The sequence below is a fragment of the Phyllostomus hastatus genome, unplaced genomic scaffold (genome assembly GCF_019186645.2).
Source record: "Phyllostomus hastatus isolate PE091 unplaced genomic scaffold, TTU_PhHast_1.1 phas_scaffold_182, whole genome shotgun sequence".
In the NCBI taxonomy this organism is placed as follows: Eukaryota; Metazoa; Chordata; class Mammalia; order Chiroptera; family Phyllostomidae; genus Phyllostomus; species Phyllostomus hastatus.
Genome location: NW_025334013.1, coordinates 29488379 through 29505208, shown reverse-complemented (window position 1 = coordinate 29505208; position 16830 = coordinate 29488379). Strand labels below are relative to the sequence as shown.

General features: G+C 41.6%; 1 protein-coding gene across 4 annotated transcripts in view; it reads right to left on the bottom strand.

Annotated features, from left to right (window-relative positions):
• Positions 1-16830, bottom strand: part of ST3GAL3 (ST3 beta-galactoside alpha-2,3-sialyltransferase 3) — a 173870-nt gene that overhangs the window by 102884 nt on the left and 54156 nt on the right. For 3 of the 4 annotated variants that reach the window (XM_045859365.1, XM_045859368.1, XM_045859366.1), the window contains exon 3: positions 3587-3634. The exons of the other annotated variant lie outside the window; for it this stretch is intronic. In XM_045859365.1, coding sequence (XP_045715321.1) covers positions 3587-3634 — 48 coding nt within the window. The remainder of the gene's footprint in view (positions 1-3586; positions 3635-16830) is intronic. 4 annotated transcript variants of the gene reach the window in all.

The window sequence follows — 16830 nt, the reverse complement described above, 5'->3', positions numbered from 1 at the left end:
AGTTCACATGGTAGATCACATGGACTGAGTTTTTTAATGTTGAACCTTCCATCTCCAGGATAAACCTCACTTGGGTACCAAATTTGGGGATTTTTTAGCCATTATTTCATCAAATATTTCTCTGTACTGCACTCTACTTTTTCTGGGAGTTTAAATGATACAGATGATAAACCTTCTGGTATTGTCCCACAAGTCACTGAGGCTCTGTTTAACTTTTTAAATCTCTTTTTCTTTTGTTATTCACATTGATTGGTTCCTATTGCTTTATTTTCAAGTTCACTGATGCTTTTTCCTCTGCCATTTCCATTCTGTTATCAAGCCCATTCAGTTGAGTTTTTAAATTCTGGGTTGTTGTATTTTTTCTTGTATTGCCATTTGGTGCTTCTTTATACCTTTTTATTTTTTTGGTGTGGCAGGGGGCTAATGGCTAACACCTTCTGTCTTTCCATTCATCGTAACAGTGTCTGCCCTTACTTCACAAGCATTTTTATAACAGTTACTTCAGAGTCTGTCAGATCATTCCAACATCTGCATCATTTCAGCACTGGCATCTCTTGATTGTCTTTCCCATGCAAGTCAGGATTTTCTTGGTTCTTCATTTGATGGTTAATTTTGGATATGAAACCTGAGGTCTTAGTTAAATCTAGGAGAGAATGTTGGTGTTTCTGTTTTACCAGATAATCAACCAGGTTGGATTTAGGTAGCAAGTTCTGACCAGCCTTCTATGGGTTGTGGTTTCAAAGCCAGTTCCATTCTCAAAACCTATTCAGGTGTGCCTTCTGAGTGTGCCACCCAGCGTTCAGCCTGGGACTCAGGCCATGGTCTGTTCCTTAGTGCAGTTCTCAAAGTCCTTGTTATGCTGGTTAGAATCAGATGCATGCATGCACAGCTCAGGGGTTAGCCCGGAAGTTCATAAACAACTTCATGGAGTCACCTTCCTGAGATCCTCCCTCTCTATTTTCTCTTGTACTTTCCAGTTCATTGGGCTTTCCCTTCTTTGTCCTCTGGCCAGAAAGCTGGGGTTTTAGTTATCGTATTCTGCCACCTGTTTCCCGACCTATGCCCAAATCTGGGGCCAAGCAGCAAGAAGACAGAGAGAGAAAAAAGCAACCAGATTTCATGTCACCCTCTTGGGATTACAGCTCCTTCAATCAGAGAGGAAGGTTTGCCTTCCTCAGTTTTCGGTGCTTGAAGGCCCCACTGCTGCCACCGGTGCTGCCACCACTGCTGTGGGGCTGCCTGGCACTAGGGCCTGAGAGGACAAAGGAAAAACCACCCTCGGGATTCCCCATTTGAGCTGTAGAATCATAACGGAAGGTCTTCTGGAATTCTCTCTGTGCCCTGGTGTCCACTGCTAGATTTTGGGCTGCCTCACGTCCACTTCATAGGATACCAGAAGAAAAATGAGAAATTCACTGTCACTGTGTTAGTGCTTTTAATTCTAGTCTTTCCTCACAATCTATCTGCTACTATTTATATTTTAGAGTCTTCAAATAGCTGCTAAATGATTTATATCCAAGCCTTTAGCTGCATTCAATGTCAGAGATAGATTCTTATATATGTCCCTTGTCTGTATACCCTGGTATGTATATAAGCATCCATTTATGCAAAGAACATACCTAGAGGAGGAACTGCCAGGTTATGAGGTGTATTTAAATTTAGCTAGTCTTTTCCAGATCGGTTGTAGCCAGTTTATCCTCTGACCAGGAGAGACTCAGCGTTTCCACTGTACCACATTCTCACCAACACTGGAACATTAGGCTTTTCAAGTTTTGCAGTTTTGGCAGAAGAGTTGTGGTGTCTCACTATAAATCTAATATGCACTCCCTATATGTTAACTCAACCAAACACCTTTTCATAGGTTTATTGGCCATTTGGATTTCCTCTTTTGTGAAGTACTTACTCGGTTTTTTGCCTGTTTCTATATGGTCGTTTCTTTATTCCTATGGATTTTGTAGTTCTTTTGTAGTCCTGGCACAAACCTTTTGTTGGTTAATTGTGTTGTGAATATCATTTTGCACTCTTTATTGCCTTTTTACTCTCTTTTTTTTTAATGAGTTTTTTTTTAAAGATTTTATTTATTTATTTCTAGAGAGGGAAGGGAGGGAGATAAAGAGAGAGAGAGAGAGAGAAACATCAATGTGCGGTTGCTGGGGGTTACGGCCTGCAACCCAGGCATGTGCCCTGGCTGAATCGAACCTGCGACACTTTGGTTCCCAGCCCGAGCTCAACCCACTGAGCTACACCAGCCAGGGCGCCTTTTTACTCTTAATGGTGTCTTTTGATTAACAGAAGTTCTTAACTTTAATGTAATCAAACTGATTAGTCCTTTCCTAAAGAAATAAAAACTCTCCTCTCTGTCCACTCTGCTTTAAAGTGACCTCCTCTGTCTCAGCATTTTGGTGGAGGACACTGCACACCGTAAGGAGACAGCAGAGTGGCCAAGGAGGGAGAACAGGCTCCAGAGCCAGACAGAGGTCAATGGCCCTGGACAGATCACTTCACCTTCTGAACAGGCGTTTCTTTATCTATAAGTAGGGATGCAGTGTCTACCTTTTGAGATATGTGCAATGCACTTAGCATAGCGCTCGCACATAGTAGGTCCTCAGTAAACAGGGGTAGTTGTGACCATATTCTCTGAATATCATTCTCTTGTCCACACGGCCACAACTGCCTGAACCTCACGGCTGCTTTGTGAAATACCTGCCTATTGGATTCAAGGGTTAACTGTCCTCAGCAGGCCAGCAAAGTCTCCCTGTTATTCATAAGCAGAACCCACCACTGTCTGCAACTAAAAATACAGAATTAATGCACAGAAATGCTCTTCTTATAAAGTGATGTCCTTCCAGGGCTCCCATAGGGATACAATGGCAGCAGGCTGAAAAATCAAAGTAACCCCTTTCTGCGCACTGCCACCAGCACTGTGGTGTGGAGCAGGTAGACTCCCTCAGACATGAGAAAGCCAAGCCCAAACGAGCCTGGGTGATTCTGTGTGAAAGGCACAGCTGTGCCGGGCTGTGTGTCCTACACTGTGGACACAGGGAAGAGGGCGAGTGCGCCTGCCTGCATGAGTTTTGGCACGAGTGCACAGTGAAGAGCACAATAAAGTGCACCTCCTGGAGGTTGTGTGTTTGAGTGTACAGGGTGTGCATGTAAGCGTGCGATGAGTTGTATATTCTTGGGAAGCTGCGATGCTCTCACCAGCCTGGCATTCTGCTGAAAGCCCTAATGCTTGTCTGCTCCAGCACAGCCAGAGCTTGGCGTCTCTCAACGCCCTCTGCCCTGCTCTCTGTGAGAGAAAACGTACCCTTGTACATAAACCTGGACCACCCTGAATGAGGAAGGAGCATCTCCTGAAAACACTTCAGTGCACACTTTTAAAGCAACTGGCAGTCTTCCGGGTGTGGTATCCCACTGCTGCTTCCTAGACCTTGAGTTCCTAGAAAGGCTTCTTGAGGCTTTCCCACAATTCTGAGATATTCCACTGCCCACCCCCAGATTACCCCCACCCCCACCTTATTAGGCTCCATTTCAAATGCAGCCAATGTTGAGTGCTGAAAGGATGATAGAGGGGAGAGACTGGTACCTGAGCCTAGAGTTTGTCCATCGGAGTCAAAGGATAGAACCACTGAATCTGCAACACAAGAGGACAAGTTCATTTCTTTCTCCTTCTTACAGTGAAAACCAAGCTCCCACTGGCTCTGCCCAAACCCTCCCCAAAGGAAAGCCAACTGCAATAGAATTCAGCTGCACAGACAGGCTGCACAGGCCCATGCCCACCATCCTCTGGACTGGGAGGCCCTGTGAGCCCAGCCCCCAGCCTCCTGCCACAGGGAGGACCACCTCAGGGAGGAGGGGCCTCGAGCTTTTCAAAGGCATTTCCTGCCAGATTAGGGGACAAGTTTACTTCTTTTTCCTTCTCATAGTGAAAACAAAATTTTTAAAAAGCAAATGGAAAATTCCTTCCTGCATCTAGTTAAAGACACTAACATTTCCCTGTGACTTCTTCCTTTCCTTTCTTAGCCGTATACCCAATAGTTTCCAAAAGGCTTAAAGTGGCCTATAGGAATTTATGGTACACACAATGGAATAAAAAATGAAAAAGTCAAAGAAAGGAAAAATATTTTGTAGTCGGGAAATGTTAGTGTACAAAATGCATGCCATGAGGACCTATACAAACACTGTAGCCAGAATGAAGGAGGCCTGAGCATCCGAACAGCCAAAGGGGAAAAAGAAGTTACAAAATTCAACGCCCACATTGACTCAATCATTTGTTCATTCAACTGTTCAGTAAATATTTATTGGGCATCTACTATGTGTAAGATACTATACTTTGAAACATAGCAGCGAATAAAAAAAGCATGGTCTCTACCTCATGGATCTACCTGCTATCAGTCTAGGAGAGAGAAAAACTTGATGAACAACACATTATTTAACTAAAAACTAATTAAGTAAAAAAGAAAAGAGTGCTGTGAACATTTCTATTAGGAACCAGACTAGTTTAGAAGGGGAGTGGGTGTTGGTTAGGAAAGGCTTCCCTAAAGAAGTGACCCTTAAACTAACAGGTGAGGGAGAAGTAAGGGTTAAACCTAACAAGAATGGAATGGAGCACTCCAGGCTGAGACAATGTCCCTTGTGGAGAACTGGAGAAAGATGCCAGAGGGTGCTCCGGAGCAACTCACAGACCAAAACATTGAAGGGAATACTCAGGAGTGACCAGAAAGAAATTTCTCTTCTGGGTTTCTATAAAGCGGGATGAAGCATGATGTTAAAGACTGTATCTTCCACAATATTTCTATAGTAATTAACTGCAAATCTTATATGGCTGTTTCTTATAATACAGCCAATGCAAATGATGGCATAAAGCTGGCGTACAGTTCAATGAAAGCAATTGTAAAGGACACCAAGATCATTTAAGGCCCAGGGTAACATCAGAAACCCCAGATTCCAAAGGGATCACATTCAAAGACTCACTCATTACAGACAAATGCCAGCTGGATGGTTATAGGACCAGTGTTTACAGCCACTCTTCCACCCCAGCATTATTCTTCCCATCTCAGTTTGCATGTCATTTTCTCTTGGTGCACATGGAAATTCAACACAGTAATTACCATAACTGTAAATACCTGTCCCCACTGCTAGACTATAAGCCCCATAAAGGCAGAGCCTATATCCACTCTATTCACTACTATATCACCGGCATAAGGTCTGGCACCCAATAGCTACTTGGTAAATAACAACTCTAGAGAAACGAGTGGGCCACATACCCTTCAAGCAACCTTTCACTCATACAGGGTCCAGCAGAAGTAACACCTGCTTGAGTGTGGTTGGTAGGGTAATAATATGGGTGTAATAATTTATAGTTTTAATTTGAACATTTCACCTAAAGTGTCATATGGTATCCTTGAATGTGATATTGTTATGTTACAGGAATACATGCTTATAATTTTGTAATAAAAAAGGAACATTATCTGTGCTGGACCCTGTATTTTTCCCTCATAACCAAGTGTTTACGAAGAACTGGGTGGCAGAGAACTAGAAGGTACAGTTTTGTATAAGAATCTAGAGGCAGATATTTTGTATTGGTAGTTAAGGGCAGATCCATATACTTTGAAACCTACCAAGTAAAAGGTAGGGTTGACATCTTTTTTGCAAAAATGTAAACAGAAGCACAATTAGTATTCTTGGCTAAACAGACAGGTGACCATGATGTGAGGTACAACCAATGTCGAGCTGTTAAAACTCTACTTCTTTGTCACCGTTTCTCATATCTGTCTCCTCTTAATGCTACTGCCCTTTCAGAAAAGAAGTCCCTGTTTCTTTCTCTCTCTGATTTTCTTTAATTGAATTTATGGGGGTGACATTGGTTAAAAAAATTATATGCATTTCAGGTGTACAATTCTATGACAAATCATCTATATACTGTACTGTGTGTTCACCACCCCAAATCAAGCCTCCTTCCATCACCATTCACTCAGAGTTTTGTGGAAGTATAATCTACGGACTATAATATTCACTCATGTAAGTGTACGATTCAATGATTTTTAGAAAATTTACAGACCTGTGCAACTATCACCACATGCAGTTTTAGAACACTTCCACCACCCTGAAAAGATCCCTTGTGCCCATTCACAGTCACCCCCTGTCCCCGCCTCCAGCTGCAGGCAACCACTGACTTACTTTCCACCTCTATAGGGTTTGTCTTTTCTGGACATCTGCTTGGACAGCTGGGACTGTCCTGACAGCTTCCTAACCACACACCTGCCTTCAACTTAGCCCACTCCCACTTTACACTGCTACATGATCTTCCTAAGATATATACCTGATTGTGGCTTTGCTCTTGATTAAAATGCTTCCCATAGCCTATTAAATAAAGTCCAACTTCTGACATTCAAGGTTTTCACCACCTTCCCTCATTTGCTACTCTAACAAACCTCATGTCCCAGATATGCCAAACTACTTCCATTTCCCCAAAGAGGTATGTGCCTTATATCTTCAGACATCAGACATCCTGTTCTCTCTGCCTGTTTGCATGGAAAAAACTGTCACTTTTCCATTAAGACCCAACTCGATCACCCCTCTTTTTTAAGCCTTCTCTGAGCCATTCTGCCCATTCTCCTCTATGGGCCATCGCTGCGCTGCTATTATGGCATCATCACACTGCATTACACTCCCCCTTCACCTTTCTTTTTTCTCTCATTAAACTGCGAGTTCCCTGAGGACAAGGATTGTCTATTTATTCTGAGGCTTTGATGCCTAGCTTAGTGACCAGCACACAGAACTAGTCAATAAGTTTAGTAAACAAAGGAATACACTAGTAAACGTCCTTGCTTTCTTTCAAAGGTGATGTTTTATCTGAGTGGTATTTCCCAGGTTGGGGGAAAATGCATTATGCATCTAGATTCTCATTCAATTCAAGTCAACCTTGAACTGTCCTTGTGCTGGGAAGCTTCAGAGGTTCAGTGAAGCTTCTGGCCTCCTTCTAAGAAGATAAAAGCAGCCCCTCAGGTCAGTGCGGGGAGGATGAGAAAACTGGCCAAGGAGCTTTCTAGGTGCGAGATCACGTTCACCTGGAGATTAGAAAAGGCTTTCTGAGGAGGTCACTGCCAACATTAACAATAAAAACAGCATCTCAAATTTTTATTGCAGTTGACAAGTATTTTTTCCAATTGCAATTCACTGTCTTTGTATTCACAAGCAGTCCTGAAATAATTTCTTCAACTTTTCACACTAAATGTAAGAAAAAAGGCTAAGGATTAACTAAAAACCTAAAACTTAATGAAAAGTAAAGGAAAAAAGATTCAGCGTTAACAGTGGTTATCTGTGGGAGGAAGAATTACAGGTGTTTATTCTCTGTATTTTTGAAAAATTTCTATAGTAAACATGTGTTATTTACATTATCATTAAAAAGTTAAAAAAGAACTCTCTCCTCCAGCTCAGGGACTTGACCCTCTAACTCACTGGTGCCAGTGTGGAAGGATGGGAGGTTCCCGACTGCCTTCACTGTTCAGCTTTCCTCCTTAATTACTGCGGTGTCCTTGCTTCGTGTCACTCAGATGTTCCTCAGCTATGGCAATTCCTAGATAGACCAGGCCTTTCAAAACTTCCTCCCTCCTCCCCACAAATATTATGAAGTGCCTATAATGCACCAGATACAGGCGTATCTCTGCCAACATACAAAACATTCAAACCTGTGGACAATTTTCCTGAATTTATCTGAGCCAAACTGATGACAATTTCTGGGAAGCAAAACCTCAGGGACTGAGAAAATGCACTGCAGAATGGCAGTTTAGCAGCTTATTTTATACATTACAATCAAAAGAGGGGGCGTCAGGGGGTTATATGAAAACCATTGGTGTTAGGTCAGGGAGGCGGGAGAAAGCAGAGTGGGGACCTCAGAGACTGGGTAAAATGTGAAATGCAGACACATACTTCTCACACAAGTGGGCACAGGAGAGTTAACAGTCAACAGTTAACACCATGACAAGGATGATGAGAGGATTTGTGGGCTTCTCCTGGGGTGTTTCCTGTGCCTCGAGGGACCCGGAAAAAGGAAATTCGACATTCCAAAGGTATGTTATCATAGATTCAAAAAGACCACAGACAGTATCAGTGAAGGTAGAGATTGACCTTTGTTAGGGAAAAACACCGGACTAGAACATGACTACCCGCCATGAACTGCTTTCTGTTAGAAAGTTTTACTTTCAAACCACCCCATGTGGTTACTTCAGGTCTCTGAGTTTGTAAGGCCGCCACGCAGGCCTCCCTGAGCTGCTCAGGCTTCACATGTGGCCCCTTTTCCTCCACACCTCATTTTATCATGCTTCACAGATGTATTTTTTTATACGAAGTGAAGGCAAGACGCTCCACCAGCAAAAAGACTACAGCTTGCTTTATTGCGATACTCACTTTATTACAGCGGTGTGGAACCGACTGTCAGTATCTCTGAGGCGTGCCTGTTCTAGAGAAATGGAGCCAAATAAGAGACAGTTTGCCTTCCGGCCAAGGAAGACAGATGAGTTAATAGCCACTGACAATAAAGTGTGATGGGCATGTAAGGGGTAAGCACTGAAGAGATGACAGCCTTACAGGCAAGAAAAGTCCGAGTTTTCACAGACACTATTCCTGGTGGTAGTGGGACGCTCCCAGAGCATGTGTCTGTGAACTGAAGAAGACACAAACGAGCGAGCAGAAACTTCCGGAGGAAGTTGGGGACACATCCATGTTTTGTGTCAATTCTGATGGACTTCGCTGTGCACAGTAAAGCCAGTAAGACTTGAGAGTCAGTTCGACCAATCACTGTTTGTGTTTCTTCTACAGGATGTAAGACCATTTTAGTAACAAGCCATTTTGACAGCAAAAGGGAAGATTCAGTATTCAACAAGTTCAGAAGTTTGCTTTGCAAGAAACAGAGCAAGAATATCCAGACTTCTCCCTCTCAGGCTAGCAGACACGTCGTTTTTATTGCAAGCAGCCCAGCCTCCAGCTGGTCCCAGCTCCCAGGCCAGAGGCAGCCATGTGGTGTGCTGTACAAGTGACTGAACAGAACCCCAGACCTAAAGGCAACAGAGCTTTGCTGCACGTGACTTGTTCAATGAGGAAACCTAGAATTTACTGGAAATCTTTTATTATGGTCAGATGTTTCCTGCGTCTGGTTTCTGAAGCAGATAAAAGGGACATAAAGAGAGTATGAAGAATGGGGCTCAGACTTGCTAGTTGTTGGAGAGGTTTGAGCTTTGTTCCAAAGCTCAAATTATGCAGTGAACCAGCTATGTCTTCTGATCCCACCTGTCGTGGTTATGTACACAATCGTCACATCACATACATTCTGCCAGCCACCATGTGTAAGGCTTAGAGATGCAAGAGTTAAAAAAAAAGTTCCCTCAAGTGGCTAATAGGTAAGAAGGACACACACAAAGCTAAGCATTCTGTAGTTAACACTACTGTGCTGTGTAACTGAAATCTGCTGAGAGTAGGTCTGCAATGTTCTTGCCACACACATACACACAAAAAGGTAACCATGTAAGGTGATGGATGTGCTAACCAACCTTACTGTGGTTATCACTTCACAACATATGTATATATTAAATCATGATGTGGTATACCTAATAAATGCACACAATGTTATTTGTCAGTTAGAGCACGATAAAGCTGCGGCGGGGGAGAGGTAACCTGAGTACCTGACCCCCAGGAAGACAACCCATAGGCTGGTTACCCATCTATAAGGCAGGTAAGTTCCAGCTTTTAGAGACTTGAACTGGGAAGTGCAGAGTTGGGGCCATTGACAGGAGACAGCAGACAAAGAGCAGAGACTGGGAGGTGACAGGCAGATCCCAATGCTGGGTGCTGGGGCCCACCTCGATGGCAGGGTATCGGAGTAAGAGCAACAACCCTTAGACCCAGCTGTTCCTCCAGTGGCAGTCTCTGTGGCAGCCAGCTTTACCATGATTCAACCTTCCACGAGACCTTTAGTTTTTCCTCAGTTCCCTTGAGCCTTGAGCTATAATTGAGTCTCCTTTTCAGGTGTCTTGCTATCTTGGAACTGGCAGGAGTGTCCAACCTTTTGGCGTCTCTGGGCCACACTGGAAGAAGAGTTGTCTTGGACTACACATTAAATACACAAACACTAACGAAAACAAACAAACAAACAAAAAACCAACCTCATAATGTTTTAAGTGCATTAAAAATTTTGTGTTGGGCCGCATTCATAGCCACCCTGGGCTGCAGGCTGGAACACCCCTGGCTCACTTCCTCCACTTTCCAGTCTTCATGCTTTAATATTTAATACTCTGCCTTCCTGACGACCGGGTGCCAGGGGCAGACCTGACACCAGGCTGGACCTGCTCCAAGCACAACTCACCCCACACAGCCTGAATCTTGGGAGCAGTAGAAGGCCCTGCTTGGACCTTGGGTCTAAGCTGTGTTCTCCAAATCTAGCTTTATGAAAGAACTCTCAACTTCCAGGGTTTATTGGTAGCCATATGGCTACCTGCATCTTGTTCTACTTTCCCCATTGCTTAGAACCTGGGGGCATGGGGGGGGGGGCAGTGCGATGGAGGGAGCCAACCCCTTGTTCTAGCCCCTCAATTTCTTCCCTAACCCCAATCCCAAATAAACAAAACCGGAGTAATGAGATTCCTGAAGTACACACACAGGAAAGTCCGAGGACAGAAAATTAAACAAAAGCATTAATTTGTGGAAATGTGGTATAAAGAAGACAACCAGTGACATAGTCAAGGTGACGGGAGCAGCAGGACAGAGGGAGCCAGAGGTGAGAACTGGTTGGTTACAAGAAGGAATAACCAAAATGTGGCAAAGAGGTGGAAGAAGCTGATGGGCGTAAAGACACCACACGAAGCTATCTTTAGAAGGGCATCTGTAACTTTCGTGGGAACAACTTCTGTATAATGACCAGGCTGTGAAGACTCAGCTGTGAGTGAGTTAAGTGAAGGCTGTTGATATATTGGGTTGGCCAAAAAGTTAGTTTAGTTTTTCCCTTGTGATGGCTCTAATAAGTGCTTAGTTGTCTTAAACTCCATTCAAAACAACTTCATTAGATTTTATTGACAGATGTTATACATCAGAGCACATTTTTTAAAAAAGTATCAGAATTGGTGAACTTTTGTGAAGCCATTTTAATATTGAAGATGGAAGAAAATATGCAACATTTTCAGCATATTATGCATTATTATTTTAAGAATGGTAAAAATGCACCTGAAATGCAAAAAGATTTGTGCAGCCTATGGAGAAGGTGCTGTGACTAACCAAACATGTAAAAGTGGTCTGCAAAGTTTCTTGATACTACTGACATTTTGGGCCAATAATTCTTTGCTGTGGGGCTGCCTTATGCATGGAAGATGTTTAGCAGCACCCCTGGCCTCTGCCCACTAGAAGCCAATGGTGGGAGAAGGGTGACATACTCAAAATGTCAAAACTGATTTGGACAAATCAATAAAGTTATTGGTGAAAATGAAAAAATGTGTCTTTTATTTTGTGGAAAATCTAAATGGAATCTTTGGCCAACCCAATAGCAGACTTATTTCAAGAAGTTTTTCCTTAGATTTATGTTATTAATTTAACTAACCAAACACATATAGAATTCTTACTAAGCTCAAGAGACTGTATAAGAAGATCAGACATGGTCCCTGACAAGAAAGAGTTTATGAACTATTAGGAGGATAATACGGAGATACAAGTAACTACATTATAAACCTCTATGGAAGTTGCTACAGGAGTTCAGATGCCAGGGAGAGAAGTTTTGCTGGGAGAACCTGGGAAGACAAGGCAGAGACAGCATGTGAGCTGGTGTAAGACGGCCTCACAGGACAGGCTGCGCTGGGAGGGTGGGGACGGCTAAGGAGGAGCAGTGACGCACGGAAAGTGAGGGTTGTGTGGTTTCAGGAAGGTAAAAAGATACCTAATTCACACACCACCTCTTTCGGAAGGTAAAAACACATGTGACTAAAAGGGAACCAGACAATACAATCTATTTAGACTTTCAAAAAAGGCTTTGACACATCAAAGACTATTTTTAAAAAGTGAGTCACATGAACTTGAGAAAGAAACTGCTATGTCATTCAGAAAACAAAAGGCACTTGGCTGAGGATCAGGGGCAGGTCGGCCCCCTGGAACATCACCCACTGGGAGACCAGGAAGACTGGGAGTAGCTGGCATTCTATTAGCCACTGCCCTCTAGGAGGCGGTGGGGGGAGGGGGAGGATGCAGGAAGGGTGCCACTGCTCACAAACATCTGTGTGCGCAACAGAGGCCCCTGGAATAAAAATGGACAGGCACGTGATGAAACTGACAGGGAGATGACGGGATGAGGCGGCGAATCTCGGGGCTTCAGGAGGGCTTTCGTGCTGGTGCCCTGGCAGGGGAAAGGGAAGGATTCGCACAGGAACCAGTTTGCTGACCCCTTAGACCACACACACACCTATTTGACACCCCTTGAATGACAGGTAAGCCTGTCGTGGAGGTGAAGTGCACAAGAACAAAGAAAACAGGAGAGGGGACACCAGCAACAGCAGTTGGGAAACTGGAAAAAAAGCAAGTAGAACGGACTCAGCAAGCCCAAGAAGCTGAATGCTCTGCTTGAAGCAGGGAAAGCAACCTAAAACACACTACAGAGCTCCATAAAGACCAGCCTCCAGCGGCAGCAGGAACCGCTGAGAGTGGGCAAGAACTCCAGAAATAAGACACCGCACTTTTAAGTATGGGCTGATGGCCAAGATCAGAAGGCATTAGAGAAAAGTACTTAATGTAAAGACGGAGACCAAACACATAAAAAAAGAAATTCAATGTGGAAAAGCAAACAATATGTGCAAAGGTAAAAACTTAGAAAAAAATCATTAAAATCACCAGAGAAGTATTTTATTATGAAACAGGTAAAAATATTTTCTTTCTTGAATTTTTAAAATATACATTTATTATATTTTTCCATTACTATTAGTCCCCTTGTACCCCCCTGCCCCCAGCAATCATCACTGTTGTCCACGAGTCCTTTTTCTTTTTGCTCAATCCCTCCACCCCCTAGCCTCCCCCACCCCGGCTAGCTGTCATCTGTTCTCCATCTGTGAGTCTGTCTCTGTTTTGCTTGTTAGTTCAGCTTGTTCGTTAGATCCCACATGTGAGTGAAATCATGCGGTACTTGTCTTTCTCCGACTGGCTTATTTCACTTAGCATAATGCGCTCTAGGTCCAGCCATACTGTTGCAAAGGGCAAAATTTTCTTCCTTTTTTTATGGTCGAATACAATTCCATTGTGTGAATGTCCCATAGTTGTTTTATCCACTCATCTACTGATGGACGCTTGGGCTGTTTCCATATTTTGATGACTGTAAAGAACCCTGTGATGAGCATAGGGGTGCTTACATTTTTTCAAATTAGTGTTTTGGGTTCCTTCGGATATATTGCCAGGAGTGGGATTACTGGGTCAAAAGGCAGGTCCATTTTTAATTTTTTGAGATATCTCCATACTGCTTTCCACAGTGACTGCACCAATCTACATCTCCACCAACAGTGCAAGAGGGTTCCCCTTTCGCCACATCCTCACCAGCACCTGTCGTTTATTTTTAGTGATGATAGCCTTTCAAATAGGTGTGAGGTGATATCTCACTGTGGTTTTTATTTGCATTTCTCTGATGCTAGTGACGTTGAGCATCTGTTCATTGTCTATTGGGCATCTGCATGTCTTCTTTGGAAAAGGGTCTATTCAGATCCTTGGCAATTTTTTAAATTGGAGGTTTTTTTTTGGTGGTAAGTTTTATTAAGTTCTTCATAAATTTTGGATATTAACCTCTTATCAGATGTATTGGCAAATACGTTCTCTCATTCTATGGGTTCTCTTTTTATTTGGTTGATGATTTCCTTTGCTGTGTAAAAACTTTTTAGTTTGATGAAGTCCTATTTGTTTTTCTTTTGTTTCCCTTGCCTGGGGAGATATATCTGATAAAAAATTTCTGTGAGCAATGTCCAAAATTTTGCTGCCTATGTTTTCTTCTATAATTTTTATGGTTTCGGGTCTAACATTTAAGTCTTTGATCCATTTTTAATTTATTCCTCTGTGTGGTGTAAGAAGGTGGTCTAGTTTCACTTTTCTGCATGTATCTGTCCAATTTTCCCAATACCACATATTAAATAAATTATCTTTAGCCCATTGTATGTGCTTTCTTCCTCTGTTGAATATTAATTGACTATAAAGGTGTGGGTTTGTTTCTGGGCTCTCTATTCTGTTCCATTGATCTATGTGTCTGTTTTTATGGCAGTATCAGGCTGTTTTGATTACTATGGCCTTGTAGTATAGTTTGATATTAGGTAGTGTGATTCCTCCAACTTTGTTCTTCTTTCTCAGGATCACTGTTACTTTGTGGGGCCTTCTGTGGTTCTATATAAATTTTTGAAATATTTGTTCTAGTTCTGTGAAATACGACGTTGGAATCACATTGAATCTATAGATGGCTTTGGGTAGTATGGACATTTTAATGATGTTAATTTGTCCTATCCATGAACATGGTATGTGCTTCCACTTATTTGTATCTTCTACTTATTGGTATCTTATCCACTTATTTGTATTCAATTTCTTTCTTCAGTGTCTTATAATCTTCTAAGTACAGGTCTTTTACATCCTTGGTTAGGTTTATTCCTAGGTATTGTATTCTTTTTGAAGCAATGGTGCATGGGATTGATTTCTTAATTTCCCTTTTTGTTAGTTTGTTATTGGCATATAAATATGCAACTGATTTATGAATATAAATTTTGTATCCTACTACTTTGCTGAATTCATTTATCAGTTCTAGTAGTTTCTTGGTGGAATCTTTGGGGTTCTCTATGTAGAGTATCATATCATCTGCAAATAAAGACAGTTTTACCTTTTCCTTTCCAACTTGGATGCCTTTTATTTCTTCTTCTTGTCTGACTGCTGTGGCTAGGACTTCCAGTACTATGTTGAATAAGAAAGGTGAAAGCAACATCCCTGTCTTGTTTCCGATCTTAAGGGAATCACTTATAGTTTTTGCCTATTGAGTATGATGGTGGCAGTGAGTCTGTCATATGTGGTTTTTATTATGTCTAGGCATGTTCCCTTGATTCCCACTTTGCTTAGAGTTCTTATCATAAATTGTTACTGGATTTTACCAAAATCTTTTTCTGCATCTATTGATTTGGTCATTTGATTTTTATCCTTCATTTTGTTGATGTGGTGAATCACATTTATTAATTTCTGAATGTTGTACCATCCTTACATTCCCAGAATAAATCGCACTTGATCATGGTGTATGATCTTTTTATGCATTGCTGTATTTGGTTTGCTAATATTCTGTTGAGAATTTTAGCATCTATGTTCATCAGTGATATTGGCCTATAATTTTCTTTCCTTTTAGTATCTTTAGTATCTTTCCTTTAGTATCTTTGGTTTTGGAATTAGGATAATCCTGGCCTCGTAAAATGAGTTTGGAAGCCTTCCTTCCCCTTGAATTTTATGAAATAGTTTGAGAAGGAAAGGCGTTAGTTCTTAGAATGTTTGGTAAAATTCACCTGGGAAGCCATTGGGTCTAGGGCTTTTGTTTGTTGGGAGTTTTTTGATTCCTGCTTCAATTTCATTAGGTGTAATCTGTCTATTCAGAATCTCTGGTTCTTCCTAATTCATTTTTAGAAGACTGTATGTTTCTAGGAATTCATCCATTTCATTGGCATATAAAATTGTTCATAGTATTTTTTTTACAATCCTTTGTATTTCTTTGGTGTGAATTGTTATTTCTCCTCTTTCATTCTTATTTATTTGGGTCCTTTCTCTTTTTTTCTTGATGAGCCTGGTTAAAGGTTTATCAGTCTTGTTTATCTTTTTAAAGAACCAGCTCTTGGATTCACTGATCTTTTGTATTTTATTTTAGAGTGTATTTCATTCATTTCTGCTCCAATCTTAATTATTTCCTACCTTCTACTCACATTGGGCTTCGTTTGTTGTTCCTTTTCAAGTTCCTTAAGTGTGAAGTTAAATAGTTTATTTGAGCTTTTCCTTTTTTTTATTTATTTATTTTTTTTGTTAGATAGGCCTGTAATGCTATGAATTTCCCTCTCAGGATTGCTTTCCCAGTGTCCACAGATTTTGGATTGTCGTCCTCATTTTCATTTGTTTCAAGGTATCTTTTGAGTTCTTCCTTGATCTAATTTTTGACCCATTCATTGTTTAATAACATGTTATTTAGCTTCCATGTCTTTACATGTTTTTTAGTGTTCTTGTGATTGATTTCAAGTTTCACACACTGTGGTCAGAGAAGATGCTTGATATGATTTCAGTCTCCTTGAATTTGAGACTTGTTTTGTGTCCTAGTATGTGGTCTATCCTAGAAAGTGCTCCATGTGCACTTGAAAAGTATGTATATTCTGCTGCTTTGGAATGAAAAGCTGTGAAGGTAACAATTAAATCCACTTGGTGTAGTGTTGTTTAAGGCTGCTATCTCCTTATTGATTTTCTGCCTGAAAGATGTATCCATTGAAGTCAATGAGGTATTAAAATCCCCTACTATGACTGTATTTCTGTTTATCTCTCCTTTTATGCCCATCCAGATTTGTTTCACTTATTTGGGTGCTCCTATGCTGGGTGGATAAATGTTTACTAGATATATCCTCTTGTTGGATTGTTCCCTTTATCATTAGGTAGTGTCCTTCTTTGTCTCTTACTATATAGCCTTGGTTTTAAAGTCTATTTTGTCAGCTCTAAGTACTAGTACCCCAGCTTTCTTTTCTTTTCCATTTGCCTGAAATATCTTTTCCCAACCCATTACTTTTAGTCTGTGTGTATCTTTCATCTGAGATGGGTCTCTTGGAGGCA